The sequence below is a fragment of the Lithobates pipiens genome, unplaced genomic scaffold, assembly GCF_037356315.1.
Source record: "Lithobates pipiens isolate NorthernLeopardFrog02 unplaced genomic scaffold, aLitPip1_a1.2 Scaffold_22, whole genome shotgun sequence".
Lineage (NCBI taxonomy): Eukaryota > Metazoa > Chordata > Amphibia > Anura > Ranidae > Lithobates > Lithobates pipiens.
Genome location: NW_027507784.1, coordinates 298,230,051 through 298,254,494, shown reverse-complemented (window position 1 = coordinate 298,254,494; position 24,444 = coordinate 298,230,051). Strand labels below are relative to the sequence as shown.

The following is a 24,444-nucleotide window of genomic DNA, read 5'->3' as shown; positions in this document are numbered from 1 at the left end:
TTGCCAATAACCAGCAAGGCTGTCAGTACATGATTTACACTGATGATCGGGACACTAATCATCAGTGCAGCCTCATCCGCGCATGCAAGTGAAGGGGGGGGGGGAATACTTATTTGCAAAATGTTATAACCAAAACTAAGAGAAAAGGTGTGTGTTTGTGTGTTTTTTTTTTTTTTATTTTATTTTTTCTTTGAGTAGCAGAAACGAAGCTGGTAAACGCAACCAAAAACATGCTAAAAATTTCATATAGGTACAGTGTTGCATGACCGTGCAATTGGTCGATCAAAAATTGGCCTGGGCAGGAAGGGGGTGAAAGCGCCCAATATTGAAGTGATTAGTCGCGCATTTTGAGTGCCATTTTCTGCGGTGTGAACCTAGCCTTAAACAGTGTCGCACTCCTACGCACCTGCTTAGCAGTGAACGGAGCCTGACCCTGTATAGGCCAGACAGTGCAAACCTGATTCTACAGTACACACTGTTACTATAGTCCTGCTGCTTCATTTTAATGTTTTTGAAGTATTTTGGCATTTCTGCATTCTACTTTGCGACCTGTGTGGTTTCATTAGCATTCAAGAACTTGTAGGAGTAAGTCTAGCAATAATGTCATACTTTGTGTTTAGGTCATTTGGTGTAGAGTGATCCCTGGATTGTGGATGCAACGTGAAGATTCTTTCTTCATCAGCAATATTTGGGGCCTGCTGGAATCATAATATCAGCTTTATTTGCACATGCTGGTGGCCTGGCTAGCATTTTACTTAATATTATTAACAGGCCTCTTTATGTTAGGAATAGGGTGTTTTGGCTGGACCATCTTTCCTCTGGCACTCCGTACAGTTTGCACATGCCTGTTTAATGTTTTAACTTGGGTTTCAAGTTATCTGGGTCACAGCCGATGTTATCTCCACTACTGCTGACTTTATGGGATGCTGTCTGTGTAAAGCCCTGTAAACAGGGTTTGTACAAACATTCCGTGGACTCGATGGAACAGGCCTCTTGTATTACAGGCTAATGCAAAATGACTTTCCCGTCAAGATCAGCTTTATAGTAATTGTTTATCCAGATAGACTTCCTAATATGGTTTTTCTGTAATGCCTGTTTTTTCTTTATTTAATTTTTTTATAACTTGGTAACTGCCCCTGGTACTTTTGAGGGTACTTTCCCCTATTTTTGCTATCAACTTTGTTTGACTGACAGAACAAAATAACCTTTGTGGCTGGTGAGGTTGATTTCCAGCCACCCTAGTTTAGTTTCTCCTAGGACAGAAAATGTCTAATTTGTCTATTTACTTGGTGGTTTTTGGTGGGCATTAACAAAAACTGGGGAACACATTGGCATAGTAGAGGCTTGCTCCTTAATTTTGTTCTTTTGTTTTCAGGAAGCTATGAACTGAGAGCTGTGTCTGAAGACTGTATTTCCTGGTAAAGATCAACTATGGATGACACCGAATATGGGCGTTTTGTGGACTGGGATAAGATGGAGAGTGGGGGCCAGGAACAGAGCCCCAAAGTACTAAACTGTAATGATTTACAGGAACTGAAACAGCTGTCTCGTCAGGGGTATTGGGCCAAGAACCATTCGCTACGAGCAAAAGTTTATAAAAAACTTATCAAGGACATCCCTTGCCGCACTGTGACACCTGACGCCAGTGTGTACCGAGACATTGTGGGAAAAATAGTGGGCAAGAGAAATACCAGTACGTTACCACTACCTGAATTTGTTGACGACCGTCAGGTTCCCACCTACTGTCTGAACTCTGAAGGGGTTGGAGCAGTCAGGAAAGTCATAATGTGTATCTCAAATCAATTTCCAGATATCTCCTTTTGTCCTGCTCTCCCTTCCATTGTGGCTCTTCTTCTACATTACAGCCAGGACGAGGCAGAATGCTTTGAAAGCGTCTCTCGAATATTAGCCTGCAATGACCCGAACAGGCGGCTTGTTGACCAAACCTTTTTAGCATTTGAGTCTTCTTGCATGACTTTCGGGGATCTGGCAGGCAAATACTGCCAGGGACCTCACAAGCTCATGGTAGCAGTGTCTGAAGATGTCATGGAGGTATACTCAGACTGGCAGAGGTGGCTTTTTGGAGAATTGCCCTTTAACTACGTCACAAGGGTGTTTGATGTGTTTTTGGTGGAAGGTTACAAAGTTCTCTTCAGGTTAGCGTTGGCTCTCCTGAAATTCTTTCACAAAGTAAGAGGTGGACAGCCTATGGAGTCAAATAATGTAAAAAGAGACATCCAGGAATTTGTGAGGGACATCAGCAAATCCGTGTCTCCAGAAAAACTCTTGGAGAAAGCCTTTGCTATCCGACTTTTCTCCCGTAAAGAAATACAGTTACTTCAGATAGCCAATGAGAAAGCTCTGCAGCAGAAAGGCATCACCGTAAAGCAGAAGAGGTAAGCACTCTAGAGCAGGTAACGTTGTGGTAGGTACACTTTATATATCTTTTCTCAAATCGCCTTTCAGGACAACCCCGGAGAGAGTAGCTCCACCTTGCAATCAGGAAACACATGCCCACTTTAAAAACACCTCCTCTTCCTCCATGGCTTCAGTTATTGTGTTTCCTCCTTGGAGGAAGCATGTGCCTGAACCAGGGAGAGCTACACTCTCTGCAGGGGAGTAAGGCTTACCTTTTGTTGCAGGTTGTTTCTCTTTGACCCCCAGCAGCATCTCCACGGGGAGAGGACTCCTGGAGCTCCTGGTCCCGCCATCTCACGGGAGTAAGGACCCTCGGAGTGCCGGCGTCGGGTGCCCGGTGTCCGCTTGTTAGCACAGGGAGGGCTCTGTTGCTGGCGGAGGCCGCTGCAGGTCAGCGGCATGGCTCAGTTTTCGGCGCCGGGTCCCGGGCGGCGACGGCGTCGTTTACGGTGACGCGCGGGCGCTCTGAGGGGGCGTGGCGCCGTGGTTCAGCGCCTGGAACGCAGGGGTCATGGGGCGGGTCAGGTGACCGCGTGCTTCCGCTTCCGGCCGGCCTTGATGACGCGGCGGCCGGGAAAATTTAAAATGAGAGCTGTTTGTAAAATAGCTGCCTCACTCAAGCGATGGAAGAGTGCAAGCCAGCTATGGCGGAGACAGGCGCCCCCAGCACCGGTCCAGCCCAGGTACGTAAGGTGCACTGGCACCCTCTGCTTTACTGTGGGTTATGTCTTTGTTTTGTTCCCCCCCTCTTGGGGGCCTGTCGCTGCAGGTCTGAGGTGGACTTCGCTCTGACCTTTTGCAGCCTAGTTCTGGGGTCTCACTAGTGGTCTGTTTGGTGGTGGGTCTCTGCACTGGCTTGGTGTTAAACAACTGGTTGTTGAGAGCTTTTAGTGAGTTAAACCTGTATGTCGTTTCAGGAAAAATCACTAGGAAAAGCTAGACCAGGTCAGAGAAAATGTCCTTCTTGCAAAACCCCCCTCAGAGATTCATGGCAGAAGGCAATGTGCAGAAATTGTATCAGAGAATTGATGGAAGAGGAAACATCTCAACAATATAAGGATTTGTTTTCTTCGGTTAAAGAGCTGACAAACTCCTTGAGTTCAGTCAGGTCCATCCTGATACAAAACCCTCCCGCACAGACCGAGCCTCAGAACTTACCGCCCAGCCCCAGGGCGTCGTCATCCAGACAGGTGGAAACTGAAGAGTCTGGAGACGAAGGGGGTAGTACTCTCATCTCCTTCAGGGATTCTGAGGAGGAGGAAGAGGAAGAAGATAGCAGGGGCTCCAAATTCAAGCTATCACTAGAGGAAGTAGATGATATTTTAAAAGCAATCTACACTACTCTAGAAATTCAAGAAGAAAAAGTACAACTGTCAGTTCATGATAAAATGTACCAGGGGTTGGACGAAACAAAACGGCGAGTTTTTCCTGTCCACAGGGTCCTCTCAGATTCAGTGAGAAAAGAGTGGAAGGACCCAGAAAAAGCCCCTTTCTTCTCTAAAGCTCTCAAGAGAAGGTTTCCCTTCGAAGATAAGGACTCAGAGGTTTGGAACAAAAAACCCAGAGTCGATGCAGCTTTCTCACAGGTGTCCAGACGAACGGATCTAGCCTTTGAGGCTATGGGGATCCTTAAAGACCCAATGGACAAAAAAGCTGACTCCATCCTTAAAAAAGCTTGGGATGCCGCGTCAGTCAGTCTAAAACCAGCAATGGCAGCTACGGTGGTGGCCAGGAATCTGGAATGTTGGGTAGAGAAGCTGAAGAGCCATATTGAGGCGGGGACACCCCGCAAGGATCTCTTAGAGTCCTTTCCACTGATCCTGAATGCAGTCAAATACATGGCGGATGCATCAGCAGAATCGGTTAAACTGGCCGCTAGGTCTTCGGCTCTTGTAAATTCAGCCAGGAGAGCAGTTTGGCTGAAAACATGGTCTGGGGACACTGCTTCTAAGGTCAAGCTGTGTGGTCTTCCCTTCTCGGGTGACTTGCTCTTTGGTCCCGATTTAGAGTCTGTGCTGGATAGAACAGCCGATAAAAAGAAGGCTTTTCCAGTTAAGAAAAAGCAGATTGCTAAAAAGAATTTTCGTGCTTTTCAGCAGTCCCATAAAAAAGACCAGGAGCACAAGAGCAGATGGGGTTCACAGAAGGGCAAAGGCAGGGGTGGAGTCCTCTTTAGATCTCCCCCAGAGCAGTCCCCTAAGAACAAGTGACAATATCTCCCCAGTGGGGGGGAGACTGTCAGCTTTTCGCGAACAATGGGACAGGCTGTCTCCAAATCTGTTCGTGAAGAGCGTTGTCGATCAGGGGTACAGGTTGGAGTTTTCAGAACTACCCCCAAGCAGGTTTTATGTGACAACATTGCCAAGGGATCAGGAGAAGGCCTCTGCAATGAAGCTGTTGTTACAGGAGCTGATACAGCAAGAGGTTCTGATTCAAGTCCCAGTAAACCAGCAGGGCGGGGGTTTTTATTCACATATTTTTCTGGTGAAAAAACCCTCAGGGAAGTACCGTCTAATCCTGAATCTGAAATTCCTGAACAGGTTCATTCGGTACAAACATTTCAGGATGGATACAATTTTCTCCATCACAAAGCTGTTGACCCCAGAATGCTTCATGGCATCCCTGGACCTAAGGGATGCCTACCTTCATATACCAATTCATCAGGCATCGCAGCAGTTCCTGCGCCTGGCATTGAAGGTGGGGAGTTCGGTATGGCACCTCCAATTCAGGGCTCTGCCGTTCGGACTCTCCTCCTCTCCCAGGGTCTTTATGAAGATTATGGCAGAGGCCTTGGAACCCCTGAAATTGAAGGGGATTCCAGTCGTTCCTTATCTGGACGACCTTTTGTTTTTTGCAGACTCCAGGGAGCAGGTCCTAGTCAATCTCCAGAGGGCCCAGTCTCACCTCGAGGGCCTGGGATGGCTTCTAAACCTAGAGAAGTCAATCCTGACCCCCTCACAGGAAATGAAATTTCTGGGGTATACCTTAAATTCGATTCTCCAGAAAGTTTTCCTACCGTTGGAAAAACAGGAAAAGTTACAGCTAGCTGTACAGCGGATACAGAGCAACCAGACAGTCTCAGTCAGGATGGCTATGGCAGTTCTGGGCCTGCTTACGGCAGCAATCCCGGCTGTTCAGTGGGCCAGGTTCCATTCCAGACCCCTTCAGAGGGAGGTTTTGTCAAGCTGGTCCCATCAAGATCCTTTGGAAAAACAGCTAAAAATTTCGTCAAAGACGAAAAGGGCTCTTTGGTGGTGGAGAGACCAGGCAAACCTCTCAAGGGGCCTGGTGTGGACCTTTCCTGTGGACAAGCGCCTTACTACAGACGCAAGTGCCTGGGGCTGGGGAGCCCATCTGGATGGTCAGACATCTCAGGGGGTCTGGTCCAAACAGGAAGCTCAAAGATCATCCAACTGGAGGGAGTTGAAGGCGATCTTTCTGGGTTTAGTGGCATTTCAGCAGAGTTTGAAAGGCCACCATGTCCAGGTGTTGTCAGACAACACAACAGCGGTTACCTACATTATGAAGCAAGGGGGAACCAGAAGCATGAGCTTGATGGAGCTGGCCAATCTGTTGTTAGCCTGGGCAGAACAGAACACAGCCTCACTATCGGCAGTGCATCTGAAGGGCTCTCAGAATTTGTTTGCGGACCTCCTAAGCAGGTGCAAATTACTAGAGGCAGAATGGAGTCTGAATCAGGAAGTGTTCCTGATGATCTCCGAGGCCTGGGGGGTTCCACAGGTAGACCTTTTTGCCAGCCAGCAGAACTCAAAGATGGACAGGTTCTTTTCTCTTCACCGAGGAGATGCAGCAATAGGGTTGGATGCATTCGCTCACCCCTGGCATTACCAGCTGTGCTATGCCTTTCCCCCCTTTCCTCTAATTCCACTAGTACTGAGGAAATTCAGGGAAGAAAGGACAGACTTAATACTAGTCACTCCTTTTTGGCCAAAAAGGCCCTGGTTCGCGGGTCTTCGAAACCTAGCCTCGAAGCCCCCATGGAGGTTACCACTCAGAAAAGATCTGTTATCCCAGGGGACAGTAAGTCATCCAGAGGTGGAACTCCTGCAGCTAACCGCCTGGTTTCTGAGGAGGACCTATTAAAAGCCAAAGGTCTCTCAGATAAAGTAGTAAAGACTCTGCTGTCCAGTAGGAAGGCAGTTACACAGGCAATTTACATGAAGGTCTGGAAAAAGTTCAACTCCTGGTGCAGTTCTAGAGAACTCAAGGTCAAGAGCACGGTGTCCGTCTTGGAGTTTCTCCATGAAGGAATGGAGAAGGGTCTCGCAGCCAGTACCCTGAAGACTCAGGTGGCTGCCTTATCAGTTTTCTTTGAAAAGACTTTATCTAAAGAAACTTGAATTTCTAGATTTTTTAGGGCTCTTGCTCGAAATAGACCAGTAGCCCTTAAAGACTTTCCCAGTTGGGATTTGTCTACAGTTTTACAGGGTCTCTCGGGAGCACCGTTTGAACCCTTACAGGAAGCTTCTTTACAGAAGGTGGTTTTTAAAAACAATCTTTTTGGTGGCCATCACCTCGGCCAGGAGAGTCAGCGAGCTACAAGCTCTAGCTATTACAGAACCCTTCCTTAAAATTTATCAGGACAGGGTGGTACTGAGGACGGATCCAGCATTCCTACCGAAAGTATCTTCAACTTTCCATCGATCACAGGAAATAGTGTTACCTACATTTTCTGCAACCCCAGCAAATGCAGGAGAGGAAGTTTTTCACACATTGGATGTGAGAAGATGTCTTTTACAGTTTCTGAAAGTTACTAAGGAATTTAGAAAATCAAACGCCCTCTTTGTGATATTTTCTGGATCACGCAAGGGGGAGAAAGCTTCTAAAAGTACGCTGGGTAGATGGCTTAAGTTGGCTATAACAGAAGCCTATAAAGCAAAAGGAGAAATACCTCCCTCAGGTATTGCTGCCCACTCTACTAGATCCACGGCAGTTTCCTGGGCTGAAAGGGCCGGTGCAACGCCTGAACAAATCTGCAAGGCTGCCACTTGGTCCAGTTATTCGACATTTCTCCGGCACTACCGGTTAGATCTACTGTCTGCAGCAGATCAGGCCTTCGGCAGGAAGGTTCTGCAGGCAGTAGTCCCGCCCTAGGGTAAGTTTCTCGGTTATCCTCTCCGGGGTTGTCCTGAAAGGCGATTTGAGAAAGACTAAGTTAGACTTACCGGTGACGGTATTTCTAAGAGCCTTTCAGGACAACCGTTACTTCCCTCCCTAGGTTATGCTTAGTAAATGTATTAAGTTCTACCATGGTGTTGTGCTTTCTGTGCTTTGTTTTCCAGCGTCGGAAGGCCACAATAACTGAAGCCATGGAGGAAGAGGAGGTGTTTTTAAAGTGGGCATGTGTTTCCTGATTGCAAGGTGGAGCTACTCTCTCCGGGGTTGTCCTGAAAGGCTCTTAGAAATACCGTCACCGGTAAGTCTAACTTAGTCTTTTTTATTTTTGCTACATTTGTTCCTGTGAAGAATCTACTACAGTGTTTCCCCGAAAATAAGCCTGGGTCTTATATCAATTTTGGGCAACGAAAGACACAGTAGGGCTTATTTTCGCTCTCCCCCTCTCACCCTGCCTTTCAGTCATCCCCAGTGTAGACTGAGTTAAAATGCTTGTAAAATCCTATAATCCAATGTGTTTCTGTAATATGATTGCGCCAAATACCTTCATTTATAGTGCCGCTCTGCCCTTGTGACCCAAGGGAGCTCTCTTCCCCGCAACTATATTACAAAAATGCACACATTGTACATTATATACTACTGTAAGAGTGGCTTATAGGATTTTATAAGCATTTTAAACCAGGGCTTATTTTCGGGGTATGGCTTATATTGCAGCCTTCCTGGAAAATAATGCTAGGTCTTGTTTTTGGGGAAACACGGTAGTGGTCGTTGTGCTCTAGGTGATTCTGCTTAAACATGTATAGAAAATTACCTCCTAGAGGGGGAAATTGGAAGCTTAGCTTGTGACTTGGGTCACTAATAAAGGAAACTTTTAAGTCCTGCGTATTAATTGCCTCCAGTTTCCAAGATATAGCTTCAGATCAAAATAATTCAAAATTACGAGGGTGATGTGCAAAATGTGATCTAGTAATGAGAATATTGCCACGCCAATCGTTATAAATGTTATCTTTCTATTGATACCAATAACCTAACTTTGCATTCATTTATTGGTTTTTCATGCTCCCTCCACACTATTGGGACTGCGAAAGGCGTGGACTTTTTCTTCCTTAACAATAAGGGTCCCAACTCTTGTCCTGATCCCCTATTTTGTTTTGCATCCAAAAAATGATAGATAGATCTATCGTACTGCACTTTTGAGATTCAAATGTAGCAGAAGTTTTCTGCGTTGTTTAGTTTCAAGGCATCTTGCCTTCTGAGGGAAAATATCACGCAACTGTTCCTTGGAAATGTTAGTCAATTACACTTTCACAAGCCACCAGATGAAACTTTGATGTGTACATCTGACCAGGACAACTGTATCTAGCAATAAGAACTTTACAGTTGGCCAATAATCTTTTTGGTCTCAAAGTGAACATAAATTTAGGCATTTCCATGTGGTACCATTTTAACTTTTCTACTGTAGTTTGTCGAAGTTATGAAGCATCGTGATCATCGGACACCTCACTACCATGTAGGCAAATATACGCCCGTGTGTAAATCTTTATTGTGAAATATCTCAACTTTAGCCAACCAGCACCTTCATCACCTTTTTTATAATTCATCTAATCAAAATATGTACGAATTGGCACATTTTTATCTGAGGTTGATGATTTCCCACAATTTGTAGACCAGTGTTACAGCAATGCCCTGCGTGTGACCTGAACATTATGTCATAAATAAGGATACTGCCAGAACCGGGGACTTCATGTAGGTTAACCATTTAGTTGTCCCTCAGTGTTTATCCCTTGCCTAGGTAGTAAAATACCATCCTCCCCACTGTAGATATCCTCAATGTGCAGCCCGGACACATTTTTCTACTCCTGTGTCCATGTGCCACTCGGCCCATTGGCTATTTTAACCTACTGCTACTCCTGTGGATGGCTGGAGACTGCAATGAGGACAGATCGGCCATAGAAATGGGCTGAGCTGCATGGTGCCATTCAGGGCTGGGCATTGAAGATCCCAGGTGTAGGGATGAAAGGAAATATAATGCTACCTGGACTTCACTGAAGGGGTGGGTGAAAACATTTAAAGGACAACTTTACTAAGTATTTACCTACAAAGATAAATTGCCAAACCATTCTGTAAATCTTACCTGTGGCACTTGTATTTTTCCTCATCTCTAGTCCTCTTCTCTTAAAACAGTTTGAAGGCCTGCTGGATGAGAAGTGAGTGTACCTTGCAGATGGACACTTGCAGATTAATTATAGGATAAGGTAATAGGCAACGCCTCATTATAACTACTCCAGGATCTCAGCTGACTGAGGCTCCGTTCACAATGGTGCAACCCCATTGTCGGCTGACTTTCATGCAATGTTAGCGTTTTATGGGATTCTTAAAGGGGTTGTAAAGCTTTGTTTGTTTGTTTTTTTTGTTTTTTTTTTTGTTTTGTTTTTATTATTTTCTAAATAGGTTCCTTTTAAGCTAGTGCATTGTTGGTTCACTTACAGTCAGGACAGCTTACTGAGGAGGAACAGTAATTGAGAAATTCAGACAAATCAAACCAAGAAAAAAAAAAACATTTAGAAGGGAAATCTAAGGAAAAGGTAAGTGAATCAACAATGTACTAGCTTAAAGGAACCTATTTAGAAAATAAACGAACCTTTACAACCCCTTTTAAGTCACATCAAAGTAGTGCAGGAACCTTTTTTTTGAATATGCTGTGACTTGAGTCCCATAGATTGGAACTGGTGCCATTGCAATAAATGGCTTTCTGCTTTGTGTGACAAGTCACACTAGTGTGAACTGTGCCTAAACATTTTTCGGTAATGCTGCTTTTCAAGTCTAATTTCTTACATGCATAAGGACTGGGTGATTAAGGTATGTCTAGCTTTGATGTAGCAACTGGAAAGTTATATTTGTATAGTCGACCAATAGCAACCTGCCTAGTTGATTTATTTTTTACTATGTCGTTCTTGCCTATTGATTTGAGTTTCCATCTCTATTGCCAACAAATGGTGGGTTTTAATGGATTAAAATGTTATCCCTGTTCACCAATAAAATAACTTCTGTTTCTTACTCTCTTGTCTTCTCTCTGCCTTTTTGTTTCTTCCTCTTCCTGTCCTTTTTCCAGATTAAAGCCTCCTGCCCGGTAAGTGACCTTGGTGCACCTTATTCTATCCTGTACTTAACCCCAGCGCTGTCTTCTGCTTCCTCTATTCTAATAGTAGCTGATGGCTCCCCGGCTGACTAACTACCCTGTGCTGCAGTCCAAGACTGCTTTTAAATGCTTCAGCATGCATTGTGGTCACAAGTTGTTTAAGCTGCTTGGGAAGATGTTAGATTTACTGGAGGAAAATGCCCATAACTTGTTATAATAAGTTGTTTGAGAACCCTGCTGAGCAGATTTTATAACCTCATCTCGGTGCAAGTTAAAGCTGTAGTAAAGTCTACTTTTTCAGTTGTTGGTACAGGTAAACCTATAGTAAGGCTTACCTTGTAGGTACCGTGAGTATCTCCTAAACGCACACAGTTTAAGAGATTCCCATTTGTAGCAGCCAGGAGCATGCAGTCAGTAGTAATGTGTCCCTTGTGTTGATTGCCACTGTTAGTAGTAATTCTTGCCCCCTGCTTCTGGTGTGGCAGGGGTTAACACAACTAAAGGGCTGTCTTGTCCACTGGCACGCCTCAAGAGAGCTTGTCTATGCCTTCCCAGATTCGTCATTAATAGAAGTCTTAACACTGCTTCTATGAATGGAGGGGGTGGAGCTATCAATCCTCTATCCACAGATCATGTTCCATTCATTTAAGCTGTAGTACAGCTTCCATAAATAGTGGAAAGGGTGGGCATAGTCAGCCTTTCTTGAAGGGGGTGGCAGTATGGAGAAAGATTGCTATGAATAGAAGAGGAATTGTCACAAGGCACATCTCCCACTGACAGTGAGTTATGTCCCTTGTGCTGATTTTTCTGTTCTGATTTTGGCTGCACAACTAAATAGCTGCCGCTCAACCTGAAAGTCCATGTAGGGCCAGTGCCAGTGTGCAGTGTTCAGGAGGCTCCTGAGAGCCACGGTAGCAATATCTGGTTTTAGACCTTGACACATTATTAGGGCTGCAACTAATGATTATTTTCATAATCGATTAGTTGGCCGATTATTGTTTCGATTAATCGGTTAATAACCTTAAAAAATGAAATTGACGTTCATTTTCAATCACAGTGATAGCAAAATTTGGAAATAGAAAACTGCTTAGTCAAAGGAATTTTCAGACAGTGGATGTGGTTTTCATTCAGAAATTACATTCGTTTTAAAAACGGAATGTTAAAAACAAGTGAGAATTTCAAACCAAATTCTTTCTTTCAGCGAATGTACAAAGATTTTTCGTCTGAATATTCTCATCTGAAAATTGATCTGTGTGGCCAGCATAAGGCTCGGTACACACCTATGCAGTTTGCTTTTGATCTGTTTCTGCAGTGCTTTTTGCTGTGCGTTTTTTATTTCTGCGCACGTGATTTTACTGCAATTTGAGTTTTTGCATTTTTTTTTTTTTTTTTTTTTGGGCAGATTAAAAAATACAAATTGCTTCAAAAATGCATTACATGCTTTTCTACAGCTTCTCCATTGAAGTATATTGAACCAAAGAAACAGTTTTTGCTTTTAAAAGTCCCTGACCCTTTCCAAATACGCAGCGGTTGAAAAAAAGCACAGATATGAACGGGTCCCATAGGAAACCATGTAAATGAACTGTAGTGCGTTTCTGCAAAAAACACCAATAAACACATAGATGTGAACCAGGCCTAAGACATTTAGTAACATAATGGGGTTAAAAAGACTAAAATGAGCCCTTTATAGTAAAAAAAAAAAAGCAGATAATCACTACTGGAAGGGGTTCATTTTTTTACTGTAGAACTGTGAAAGTAATATTTACAGTAGTGATTATTTGCTCTTTTTGTATTATAAAGGGCTCATTTTAGTTTTTTTTTTTTAACCCCATTATGTTACTGGTCGATCGACTATGAAAATAGTAACCGATTAATTTCATAATCGATTAGTTGTTTCAGCCCTACACATTATTGAGCTTGCACAGGGCTGAAACAGGTAAGCAAAGAAGGACACGGGGGGGGGGGGTGAGGTTTATTTACGAAGGGCAAATCCACTTTGCGCTACAAGTGCACTTGAGTCGCTGTAGATCCGAGGGGGACATGAAAGAAAAATAAACAGCATTGTAGCTTGTACACGCTTGGATGATAAAATCGGCAGAGCTTCCCCCTGATTTCAGATCTACCCCTCAGATTTACAGCGACTGCACTTTCAAGTGCAGTTTGGACTTGTAGGTTTGCACTTGTAGTGCAATGTGAGTTTGCCTTTTGTAAATAACCCCCTTGGTTCTGTAATCCTGTGTCTTTAGAGTATTGCGGTCCCACTAGTATAAGCTGGTCCTTTGCATAAGAATTATTGAAATGGTGTTGCTTGTGCTCTGAGAGTTGGAGGTATATTAAGAATGCTTTAAAGAGAACCTGTTACGATAGATGTTTTGGAGGCTCATTGGCTTTATACACGTGTGGGTTTTTGCAAGTTCCAAACAGGAGCAAATAAGAAATCCAGCCTCCCAATAAACTGTCTAATGTGAGGGTCTACATTGGCCAATGAGGCCTGATTTACTGGACTGTTGGGCAGTGTAGGGCAAAGGATAAAAAAAACTGTACTTGTGGCTATACAAGTACAATAAATGGTGTGCTTGCATGTTCAGAATCCAATTTCATATTCCCTTCTAACGGACTTCCATAAAATAATCAATCCAATTCCTTTTGTATGCTCCAACAAAGGGATGGACAAATGAAAGGTGTTCATTGGTCAGTGATATGGGGGGTTGGGGGGGGGGGGGGGTAGAGTCTGACAGCATACAGAGCCCAGGAGCTGTTTATTGGTGGACTTTCAGCAGCAAGACCACCTTACATAGTTGTTTTAGCTCTATCAGTATCCCTACCCCAAATGTATTTGCAAAGAGCTGAGCATGTTTACATGGGTCTTTTTATAGTGATGACATGGTTCTAATGACCGCATGGTCCTTCTCTTTTAATTGCATTTGAATTGGGATATGTATACATTAGCAAGTAGCTATATGGTATGTATTTATTTTTATTTTTTTGAGAGCTGTGTCCTAGTTCCTAGTTTGGTTCTTAAAAATAAAATAAAAAATTCAGTCCAGTCCGTAAGGTGATAAAAGCACTGATATTAATACAGAAAAGCAAGAAAAATGAAGCCTTTATTTTGGACTATTTTTTTATTTCACAGATTTTATGAAGGAAAGCCTCATTTTTAGCTTGCCTTGTTTTACAGACTGTTCTTAGATTTCTGCACTGTTGGCAGCCTTATGGTGAAGTATCCCAAACAACGTGACCGAATTAATTTTTAATGCTTTTTATTTATAAGGCTCTCCTGTTCGCTAAAGGCAAATCTTTTGTTAAATGCCAACCAAGGGAAGTCCAGGAGAGAAGGGCATAGCAGATTGCATGACATACAATACCAGCTTATTGTCTCTCATCGCATGGCTAATGGAAAACTGTGTACTTCCCTTAAGCATATCCATGGAAATACTAACTGGGATGCATGTTTAATGGGACCAGGGTTATAAAGACCAACAGGAATTCACTGGCTTTGTCCGAAGAGAACTGTGCAATTTTTAAACCGATTTCAAATTTGTAAACGTGCCAGTGTGCATGTAATATGATTGACTACTTGAGCCTGTAAGTATGTATAAAATATATAATGCATTGCACACTAGGATCCATTTTATTATCAACAGAAGGCCGAACTGGCCATAGGGAACACAGGCCATTTGCCTGCCTAATGCAGGGGTCCCCAGCTCCCAGTTCGCATCATTGCCTGTGGATGACCGGGTGGCACAGAGGGAGGTTGGCGGTGAAAGAAAAGGAGGGTGCACAGACCTAGTGCATTACCACTAGTAAAGCTTGTGAGTGTATACTCACAAATGAGTATTGATAGAAGGCATAATCAATAACGCAAAATCCACTGTTCTGAACATCGACAAGCCAGGACCTGACGTCGAGTGGATCGAACAATACCTCAAGAATACAATGCGTTTCAGAGCCTAATCGGTTTGCCCATTTAGGCTCTGAGGAAAGGGGTTCTCCCCTGAAATGCGTTGGGCATCTTTAGGTATCGTTCGATCCACTCAACGTCAGGTCCTGGCTTGTCGATGTTCAGAACAGTGGATTTTGCTTTGATTATGCCTTCTATCAATACTCGTTTGAGTATACACTTTGCTGTTTTATATTTGAATAGTGTATTTATTTATTTTTTTTCCTTTTAGGGTATGAATACCCATTATTCAGAGGAGGGCTGCAAGATGTCGGGCATTACTAATATGAAGCTGTTCACATCATGCATTGAGGAACTAGACACCAGAGCCTGGGAGAAATTCTTTTTGTGGAGGTTGCCAGTGAACACAGTCTGGACATGGCTGATACAGATCACGGTCGCCACACACCTCCGGCTATGCAGCCATGCCTGTGTCTCCTCTCCTGGCTCTCCCAGCAGAACGGGGTGGGAGGAGCTTGTAATCTGTAGAGAGTGGGAGTTTTTTCATATTAACAAGCGGGTAATCGGTCACCTGCTTGTTAATATGATCCATATCTGCACCTCCTGCCCTGCTGATCAGTCTAAAATGCCCGGGCCTAATTTTTATCCCAGTCCAGACCTGATCGATCAACAGTCTTTTGAATCTGTCTGGCTTTGACTCATCCAGCCTTCTCCCAGGCGGCAGCATTAGAAGTCCTAAAACTTCCTCCACAACAGATAGGCCTATGAAAGGTAATTAACCAAAGAGCAATGGCCATTATGTTTGAAATGCTGGAGACCTATTGGTCACCCACCATTACAATGAAGAAACCTAAACAAAAGGAGTCCTTTCCTAACCAGAAAAAGCTAAAGCCTGAAAAAGGCAAAAGGAAAAAAATCTTCTTTTTTTTTTTAGAAGAGGGTTCAGAAGGGCATTGGATAAAGAGTACGTCCAACCAAAACCCTGCTGGACATGCAATCCATCAATACAAAGACTCCTTCACCATCCAATGTGATGCCACCACCAATATAGCTCAGTACCCTGCATTAGAGGTCTGACATTGCTTGTAATCGAATCACCAACTCTCGTGGCTCATAGTTTCTCCCAGCATATAGGGTAATGGCTCCTCAAAGCAATTATGCAGCAGCTTCAGCAGTATACAGGCAAAAGGAAGGAAAGGAGGAGACCTCATAGTGTAGTATATTAAGACCTCTTTATTGACATGCAAGTCATATACTCGCAGAAGTAGTAACAGCATGGAATGCAAGCGGCATCACCAAACCACGCCGGCGTGATGACTCCACTGCTGGTCCTAGCTGATGCATTTCGTTCCACAGAACGCCCTCCGATATTGAATAATTGATGGTTCTTAGATCACTTGCAATTCTAGTGAAAATTGAGTCCTGCAGGCATCGTTTGCCACAGACAAGTCTGGTAGAAGTTGTGGTGTTCTTTCTGTTGCACTTTGTGATAACGTGCTGCCGTCTGCATCATAACGCTATAGAAAATGGGTGAAGCTATAAAGAAATTTTCAGCAGCTGTACATGTAAGCTAGCTTGGAAATGCATGTTATTGCTCTTTGGTTAACTAACAGTGCACAGTCCAAGCTTCTCAGCCAATGCCCAGTCTGTTTTATTTCTTTCTTGTTTTAGGGCTGCATCCGACCTGGCCACCTTGAGAAATGCAAATGTCAAAACCATATCTGTGTACAGTATATATAACGGTTAAACACTTTTTATCAATACTTGCTGTTTCGTCTTGGCACTTGATCCATGATTAGCGTAATCTTCTCAGGCTTTTCTTCTGTTGCTAAGAAACAAATAAGCCTAGTAAGTTCAAGTGATAGGCTAGACTTGTTAAAGCATGCTGCGCAAAAAAAAGTGTTGCTCTTAATTTGCAGAACTGTCGGCTGCGCATGTGATCAAATCTGTCTTTACATCAACAGTATAGCTCAGCGTTTCTCAACCTCTTTGCCCTAGAGGAACCCTTGAAATTTCCAGGTCTCAGGTAACCCCAGATAAGATTAGTCCATGGGGTTCATTGAGAAAATACCCCTTACATTCGTGGCCAGAATGACACCCTTGCAACCATACAGCTGGCTCTGTGGCATTGGACCTGGAAGTTTGAAGGCACCATCAGATGGTGAGTCGGTTAACCACAGCTCAGGGAGCCCCTAGCAACCTCCTGAAGGCACCTTAAAGGTACACAGAACCCAGGCTGAGACTCACTGGTACAAGTGGTCAAACATGGCCTTATAACAATGCTTTAAATTTGGCGCTTTACTTGCAATCATCGGATGGATTTTGACCAACCTCTTTGGCATTCTCCCCCTTGCTGCTATATTCTCATGAGCTAAACTATTCAGTTCTCTAGCCACCTTTTTAGTCTATTCAGAAATAGGTTTCTTTTGAGCCAGCCTATACCACCCAATTATTTGGCCCATGTGTATGGCCATTAAAGATAAAGGGGAGCTGTTCTGTTACTGTAGCAAACATGCTGTGATGTGGCCCCAAGTGTGGCCATTCCATAGATAAGCAGACCCCTTCCAGGGGAAACTCTGGTATAGAAATCTGCCCTTCCTTGAGCAACTTGAACCACCATGATGGCGGTAGGATGGATTTACTAAGACTGGGGAGTGCAAAATCTGGTGTAGCTGTGCATGGTAGCCAATTGGCTTCTAACTTCAGCTTGTTCCATTAAGCTTTGACAAAAAACAAACTGGCAGCTGATTGGTTTCTTTGCAGAGCTGCACTGGATTTTTCACTCTCCAGTTTTAGTAAATCAACCCCCCAGTGGCTTGCATGTAGTGCTTCCTTCACGTGGTGGGGTGTTTTTTTTTTTTTTTATTATTTATTTTTGTTAGTAGTGCACAATTTGGCCCACTTTTTGGAGAGATTTTTCCAGCAAGTTGAAAAGTGTAAACATCTGACTCCCTATAGGTGCTCATTATCTCCTAGGACAGCGGGACTGGCATTAATAAAGAAATTGATGCTTGACATCTGGAACATCTGTTACTGTGCTGTACGTGGCAATCCTTATTCAGGGATTCCTCTTGAAGCAAAGCCATGCTGAGGAGCAGTAATTTAATTGGTTTGGCTACACACAATTCACTTGTAGATGACTGATTCTCTGAGCTAAAAATCCTGCTCCTAAACTTGCCATGAAAGTGACCAGCTGGGACTTTCAAAATGGATATACAGCCAAAGTACTGTGTATGTAATGCACGCTAATGGATTTCTGTAACACTTTGTGTCTGACAGACAGAATGTCCACTTGGCTGTAGATGCCGAAAACTTCAAGTCTGAGATTGTCAGTGTGAAGGAGATGCGAGACATCTGGTCCTGGATTCCGGAAAGGTTTGCCCTCTGCCAGCCGCTGCTGCTCTTCACCAACCAGGAGCATGGCAATAGCCTCGGCAGGTGAGAGCCACGGATTTCTGCAGTACCACTATTTCTGCTGCCAGGTGGATTGTTCAACCACAACTTAAAGTAGAACTATATGCCACATTTTTAATAACCCCTTTGGCATCTTTTTTTCTATTGTGGAAATGTACCTCTACTCCCTGCCCTATAGCCAAACAAAGTGAGTGAGAGGAAATCCATGCAAATGAAGGGTTTCTTTTGGAGAACCCAGGTCACCAGAACTAGTGTCCCCATTCTCCAACAAAAACTGGCAGATGTTCTGATCCCTCTGTACTCTAAAGAAGGGATAGAAAATCTGTGCTGTTGGGTAATTTTCCACTCACTTTCTGTCCTGTCACCAGGACAGGATTCGTGGGAAATTCTCCAAAATGGGGGCACAAAGAGCAATGGAAACCTGATGGTTATAATCCCTTCCGAATGCTTGGCTGGTGTTCCATCAAATGTAATTATGATGCACAAGATATTACTACTGCTGGGCTGATGTAATCGAGAGGCAGAATTTTGCAGAGCACAGGACTCTTGCCTTAATGTGTAAGTGAAGATCCCACCACTAGAAGTTTAGGACACTAAGCACATCAAGCTGCACACCTCCCTCTGGCTGGCTGTATCCCTGCACCTGCATACAAGCCCAGTTCAGCTTTGTGTCGTAAAGCAGTAGACTGGGTTGATTTACTAAAACTGGAGAGTATACATTCAGCCAGAGGATGCTACACTATATTGCCAAAAGTATTGGGACACCTGCCTTTTACGCACATGAACTATAATGGCATCCCAGTCTTATTCTGTAGGTTTCAATATTGAGTTGGCTCACCCATTGCAGCTATAACAGCTTCAACTCTTCTGGGAAGGCTGACCACAAGGTTTAGGAGTGTCTATGGGAATGTTTGACCATTCTTCCAGAAGCACATTTGTGAGGTCAGGCACTGATGTTACATGAGAAGGCCTGGCTTGCAGTGCCTGCTCTCATTCACCCCAAAGGTATTCTATTGAGTTGATGTCAGGACTCTGCAGGCCAGTCAAGTTCCTCCACCTCAAACTGGCTCATCCATGTCTTTATGGGCCTTTCTTTGTGCAGTCACATTGGAACAGGAAGGGGCCATCTCCAAACTGTTTCCACAAAGCGTGAAATTGTCCAAAATGTCTTGGTATGCTGACGCTTTAAGAGTTCCCTTTACTGGAACTAAGAGGCCAACCTCAACCCCTGAAAAACAACCCCACACCATAAAACTGGCCTGCATACTCCCGACCTTAACCCAATAGAACACCTCTGGGGTGAATTGGAACAGAGACTGCAAGCAAGGTCTTCTCGCCCAACATCGGTACCTGACCTTACAAATGCACTTCTGGAAGAATGGTCACACATTCCTAAATCTTGTGGACAGCCTTCCCAGAAGAGTTGAAGCTGTTATAGCAGAAAAGTGTGGGCCAACTCATTTATTGAATCCTATGGACGAAGCCTGGGATGCCATTAACCACTTATATACTGCCCGCCATTGTTATACGTCGGCTGTTTGAAGAGGGTTATCGTTGTGGCAGCAGCTAGCTACCATAACCCCGGTATCCTCTTCAGCAGGCAGTCCGCTTCAAAGTAAGTGGTCTCGCCAGCGAATATGCAACGAGATCACTTATCGATGGCGGGAGGGAGGCCCTCCGCTGCTTACCGGAGCAGTCGGTAGTGGTGGAGGCGATCAGGACCTCTTCCGCGTGTTGTATGGAGCTGAGTGAGGGGAAGATGGCCCCCCACCCGGCTCCATACCAATGCAGGGCAGAAGCGACAGCAAACCTTAATTTTTTTTTTTTTTTTTTTTTTTTTATGAGATCTGAGATCTTTTTGACCCCTAGATCTCCTATTTAAGAGATCCTGTCAGGCTTTTTTTTTTTTTTTTTTTTTCTTCTATTAACCACTTTCAGACCGGACCATTTTGCTGGTAAATGACCAGAGGTCTTTTTACAATTTGGCACTGCGCTGCTTTAACTGGTAATTGCGCGGTCATGCAATGTTGTACCCAAACAAAATTTGCGTCCTTTTTTTTTTTCCCCACAAATAGAGCTTTCTTTTAAAGGTATTTGACTGACTCTGCGATTTTATTTTATTTTTTTTTTTTTTATTTTTTTTTTTTGCGATATAAACGTAAAAAGACTGCAAATTTTGAAAAAAAATTATATATTCTACTTTTTGTTATTAGAAAAATCCAATAAACTCAATTTTAGTCATATATTTAGGCCAAAATGTATTCAGCCACATGTCTTTGGTAAAAAAAAAGTCAATAACTGTATGTTTATTGGTTTGCGCAAAAGTTGTCACATCTACAAACTAATGTACATTTTCTGGAATTTACGCAGCTTTTAGTTTGACTGCCTATCTCATTTCTTGAGGTGCTAAAATGGCAGGGCAGTACAAAACTCCCCCCCCCAAATGACCCCATTTTGGAAAGTAGACACCCTAAGGAAATTGATAAGTGGCATGTTGAGCCCACTGAATATTTTATTTTTTTGCCTCAAGCGATTGAATAATGACAAATTTATTTTTATTTTTTTTACACAAAGTTGTCACTAAATGATATATATTGCTCACACATGCCATGGTTATATGTGGAATTGTACCCCAAAATACATTCTGCTGCTTCTCCTGAGTACGGGGATACCACATGTGGTCGACCTTTTGGAAGCCTAGCCGCGTACGGGGCCCCGAAAACCAAGCACCGCCTTCAGGATTTCTAAGGGCATACATTTGTAATTTCACTCCTCACTACCTATCAGTTTTGAAGGCCATAAAATGCCAAGATGGCACAAAACACCCACAAATGACCCCATTTTAGAAAGTAGACACCCCAAGCTATTTGCTGAGAGGCATGTTGAGTCCATGGAATATTTTATATTTTGCCACAAGTTGCGGGAAAATTACAAACTTTTATTTATTTTTTATTTTTTCACAAAGTTGTCACTAATTGATATATTGCTCACACATGCCATGGGCATATGTGAAATGACACCCCAAAATAAATTCTGCTGCTTCTCCTGAGTACGGGCATACCGCATGTGGGACTTTTTGGGAGCCTAGCCGCGTACGGGGCCCCGAAAACCAAGCACCGCCTTCAGGATTTCTAAGGGTGTAAATTTTTGATTTCACTCCTCACTACCTATCGCAGTTTTGAAGGCCATAAAATGCCAAGATGGCACAACCCCCCCCCAAATTACCCCATTTTGGAAAGTAGACACCCCTAAATTTAGGGGTACACTAGTGAGACTCACAGGTAAAAAAGCTCCTAGGCTGTCAGCGACTGTATCAAAACGCTACAAAAAAAACTGTTAGGGATCAGGCCTGACTCTGCGAACGCTGCAGTTATGCGTGTTGTGTTTTGTAAGTGACAGTGATCGATCGATACTGCACTTGGGTGGGCTGGGCTGGGCTTGGCGGAGGGGCTAAACGCAGGTGCTAGCAGGTATCTGGGCTGATCCCGCTAACAATGCGTTTTGGGAAACCTAAACTGCTGGCGACGCTAATATAGATTTGATCAGATACTATATTACTAAGGGAGGTGTATGCTTTGCGCGTGGGTGTTCGCGGTACTGGCACTAACCTGACGCTGCCTGGGGCGACGCAGACCTTATCTGACCCTCAAACTTATATCACCCGCCGGGTGATCAGGGGGTTAAACCTTTATTAGGTAATAAATGGCGGGTGCCCTGAAACTATAAAAAAAATAACTAACCAACCAGCGTCACCTGTAACAGTTGTATGGTGATCACTGGTGAAAGGGTTAACTAGGGGGCAATCAGGGGGCTTTATGCGGTAGTATATGGGGGTCCCTGGCGCTATAAAAAGCTGCGGCGAACCTAAATACCTGCCTAACTAGCTTCACCTGTGACACTAATACAGCGATCTGAAAAACGATCGCTTATTAGGCTGGGTTCACACTGGAGCGATGCGGGAACGCCGCAAATCCGCGGCGGGTTCCCGCATCGCATGCCTCCCGGCGGCAGTTCACACTGCCCTATGCAAACTGCTGGGAGTGTCAGTGAAATGTTAATGACACCCCCAGATCAGTTCGCATATCGCAGTGCGATCTGCAAACTCGGACAGGAATCGGATCGCATGGTGTGAACACCCATGCGATCCGATTCTGCTGCGGACCAAAAAAGGGTCCCGTGCGAGTTTGCGGCGGGTGCGATGCGAATTTAGCCATACTATCTGTATGGCTGAACTCGCATCGCACAGAGATCGGATGTGATTTGCACTGCAGTGTGGTGCAAATCACATCCGTTCTCATAAACCGCTGCAATGTGAACCCAGCCTTAGTGACACTGGCGACGGGGGGTGATCACGGGGTTAAACCTTTATTGGGGGGGTTAGGGGGTACCCTAGAGCTAAAGGGGGCTAACCCTAACAGTTATTGCAGTCACAAATGACACCAATGCAATAATAAAAAAAAAAAAATGCAATTGGTGTCACTGTGACTGGGGGTGCAGGGGTGATAGGGGGGGTGAAAGTGTGCCTGGCGTGTTCTACTGTGTAGTGTTGGTGCAACTCACCGATCCTCTCTCCTCGGAGCCGGAGCAAAAAATACCGACACGTAGGAGAGATTACATCACTTCCTCTGCCTGTGTTTACATTACAGGAGAGGAAGTGATGTCATGCTGCAATTCCATTCGTCAGGAGCGATCGTGAGGGGGTGGCCATGAATGAATGGCCGCCCCCTCATCCCGGATCGCTCCTGAACGGATTCCGACCACCGCTGGCACCGGGGGGGGGGCCCGATCGGGCCCCCCACCCGCGGGAAGGCAGGGACGTAAATGTACGCCCATATGCCTGCCCGTGCCATTCTGTCGACGTACATCATCGTGCGGCGGTCGGCAACTGGTTAAAGGATGTTTGCATTCCTTGTAATAGGAATAAAACTGACACAATTTTTGAAGAACAGTGTAAAAATAAAAGGTGAAAGAAGGAGTGGGGGGGGAGACATTTTAAACTGACCCCATCCTGCCGAGCTCGCGTGCAGAAGTGAGCGCATACGCGAGTAGCGCCCACATATTAAAACTACACATGTGAGGTATCGCATGTGTAACTCAAAATATGCAACCTGTAGAATTTTTTTTTTTTTTTTTTTTCTAAACGTTGCATAAGGGTAAGTTTGTCGCAGAGCGGGTGCAACTTTGAAGCTTGACATGTTGGGTATCAATTTACTCGGCGTAACATTATCTTTCGCAATATTAAAAATTGGGCTAATTTTACTGTGTGGTGTGAGTGTGTGGGGGTGTTTTTTATATTTTATTCAAAAGTGTGTGTGTGTGTGTGTGTGTTTGTTTTTTTTTTTTTTCTCTCTCAAAGTTGTAAGACTGCTGCGAAAATATGGTGTGACTGAGTATTGCAAAGACCACCATTTTATTTTCTAGGTTTTTACAACCCCCAAACGTTAGAATAATATTAAATATATTTTTTATTCTAAGTAATTTTCTATCAAAAAATATTTTAACTTGTAAACAACAAGTTTGAAAAATAGGCTGAGAGCTGACGTGGTTAAAGTTCATGTGCGTGTAAAGGCAGGTGTCCCAATATTTATGGTAAACTAGTGTATGTGCGGACAGAATGGTAATGTGTAATATATTAATAATAATCATTTCTTTTTGAATAGTCACTCCTGCCATGTTATGCACTTCTCACCACACAGCGGCCTCCCAATAGATTCACCAAAAATTTACTGCAGAAAACGAGGATGAGATCTCTGTATATTGCAATTTTATCTTTATTTTGAAAATCCATCTTCATATACAATAAATGATCCATAAATTTGAATTTACTGTATATGAAGATGTATCTTCGAAGTAGAGATTAATTGCAATACATAGATCTCCTCCTTTTTTTGATTTGCAGTGCCTTGAAAGTATTCATGGCCCTTTATTTGTATAAAAAAAAAAAAATCTCAAGTGTGGCATGCATTTGTATTCAGCCCCCTGAGTTAATACCTGTAGAACCAACTTTCTCTGCAATTACAGCTACAAGACTTTTTGGGGATGTCTCTACCAGCTTTGAACATCTAGAGTGATGTGTATATATATATATTTTTTTTTTTTTTGCCCATTCTTCTTTGCAAAATAGCTCAAGCTCTGTCAGATTGGATGGCGAGCCTCTGGGAATAGCAATGTTCAAGTCTTGTCACAAATTCTCAATTGGATTTAGGTCTGGACTGTGACTTGGCCATTCTAAGCCCTTGTACACACAGTCGGACCTTCCGACAACAAAATCCGTCTGATTTTGTCCGCCGGATTTTGACCGAAACTGGTGTTGCATACACACGGTCAGACAAAGTTGACGGAAAATCCGATCATTCGTAGCGTGATGACATTATTTCGTTATGACGGGACTACGTTCAGGCTACTAGCCAATAGCTTTGGTCTAGGAATTTGATCT

General features: G+C 43.8%; 1 protein-coding gene across 6 annotated transcripts in view; it reads left to right on the top strand.

The window, feature by feature from the left end:
* The window catches only part of TBC1D24 (TBC1 domain family member 24), a 72,273-nt gene that overhangs the window by 23,208 nt on the left and 24,621 nt on the right, over positions 1-24,444 (top strand). For 4 of the 6 annotated variants that reach the window (XM_077449218.1, XM_077449220.1, XM_077449217.1 and 1 more), the window contains exons 2-4: positions 1,376-2,396; positions 10,667-10,684; positions 17,874-18,032. In XM_077449218.1, the coding sequence (XP_077305344.1) occupies positions 1,432-2,396; positions 10,667-10,684; positions 17,874-18,032 (1,142 nt within the window). In that variant the 5' untranslated portion in view covers positions 1,376-1,431. The remainder of the gene's footprint in view (positions 1-1,375; positions 2,397-10,666; positions 10,685-17,873; positions 18,033-24,444) is intronic. The other 2 variants (XM_077449221.1, XM_077449222.1) reach the window with 2 other exon arrangements.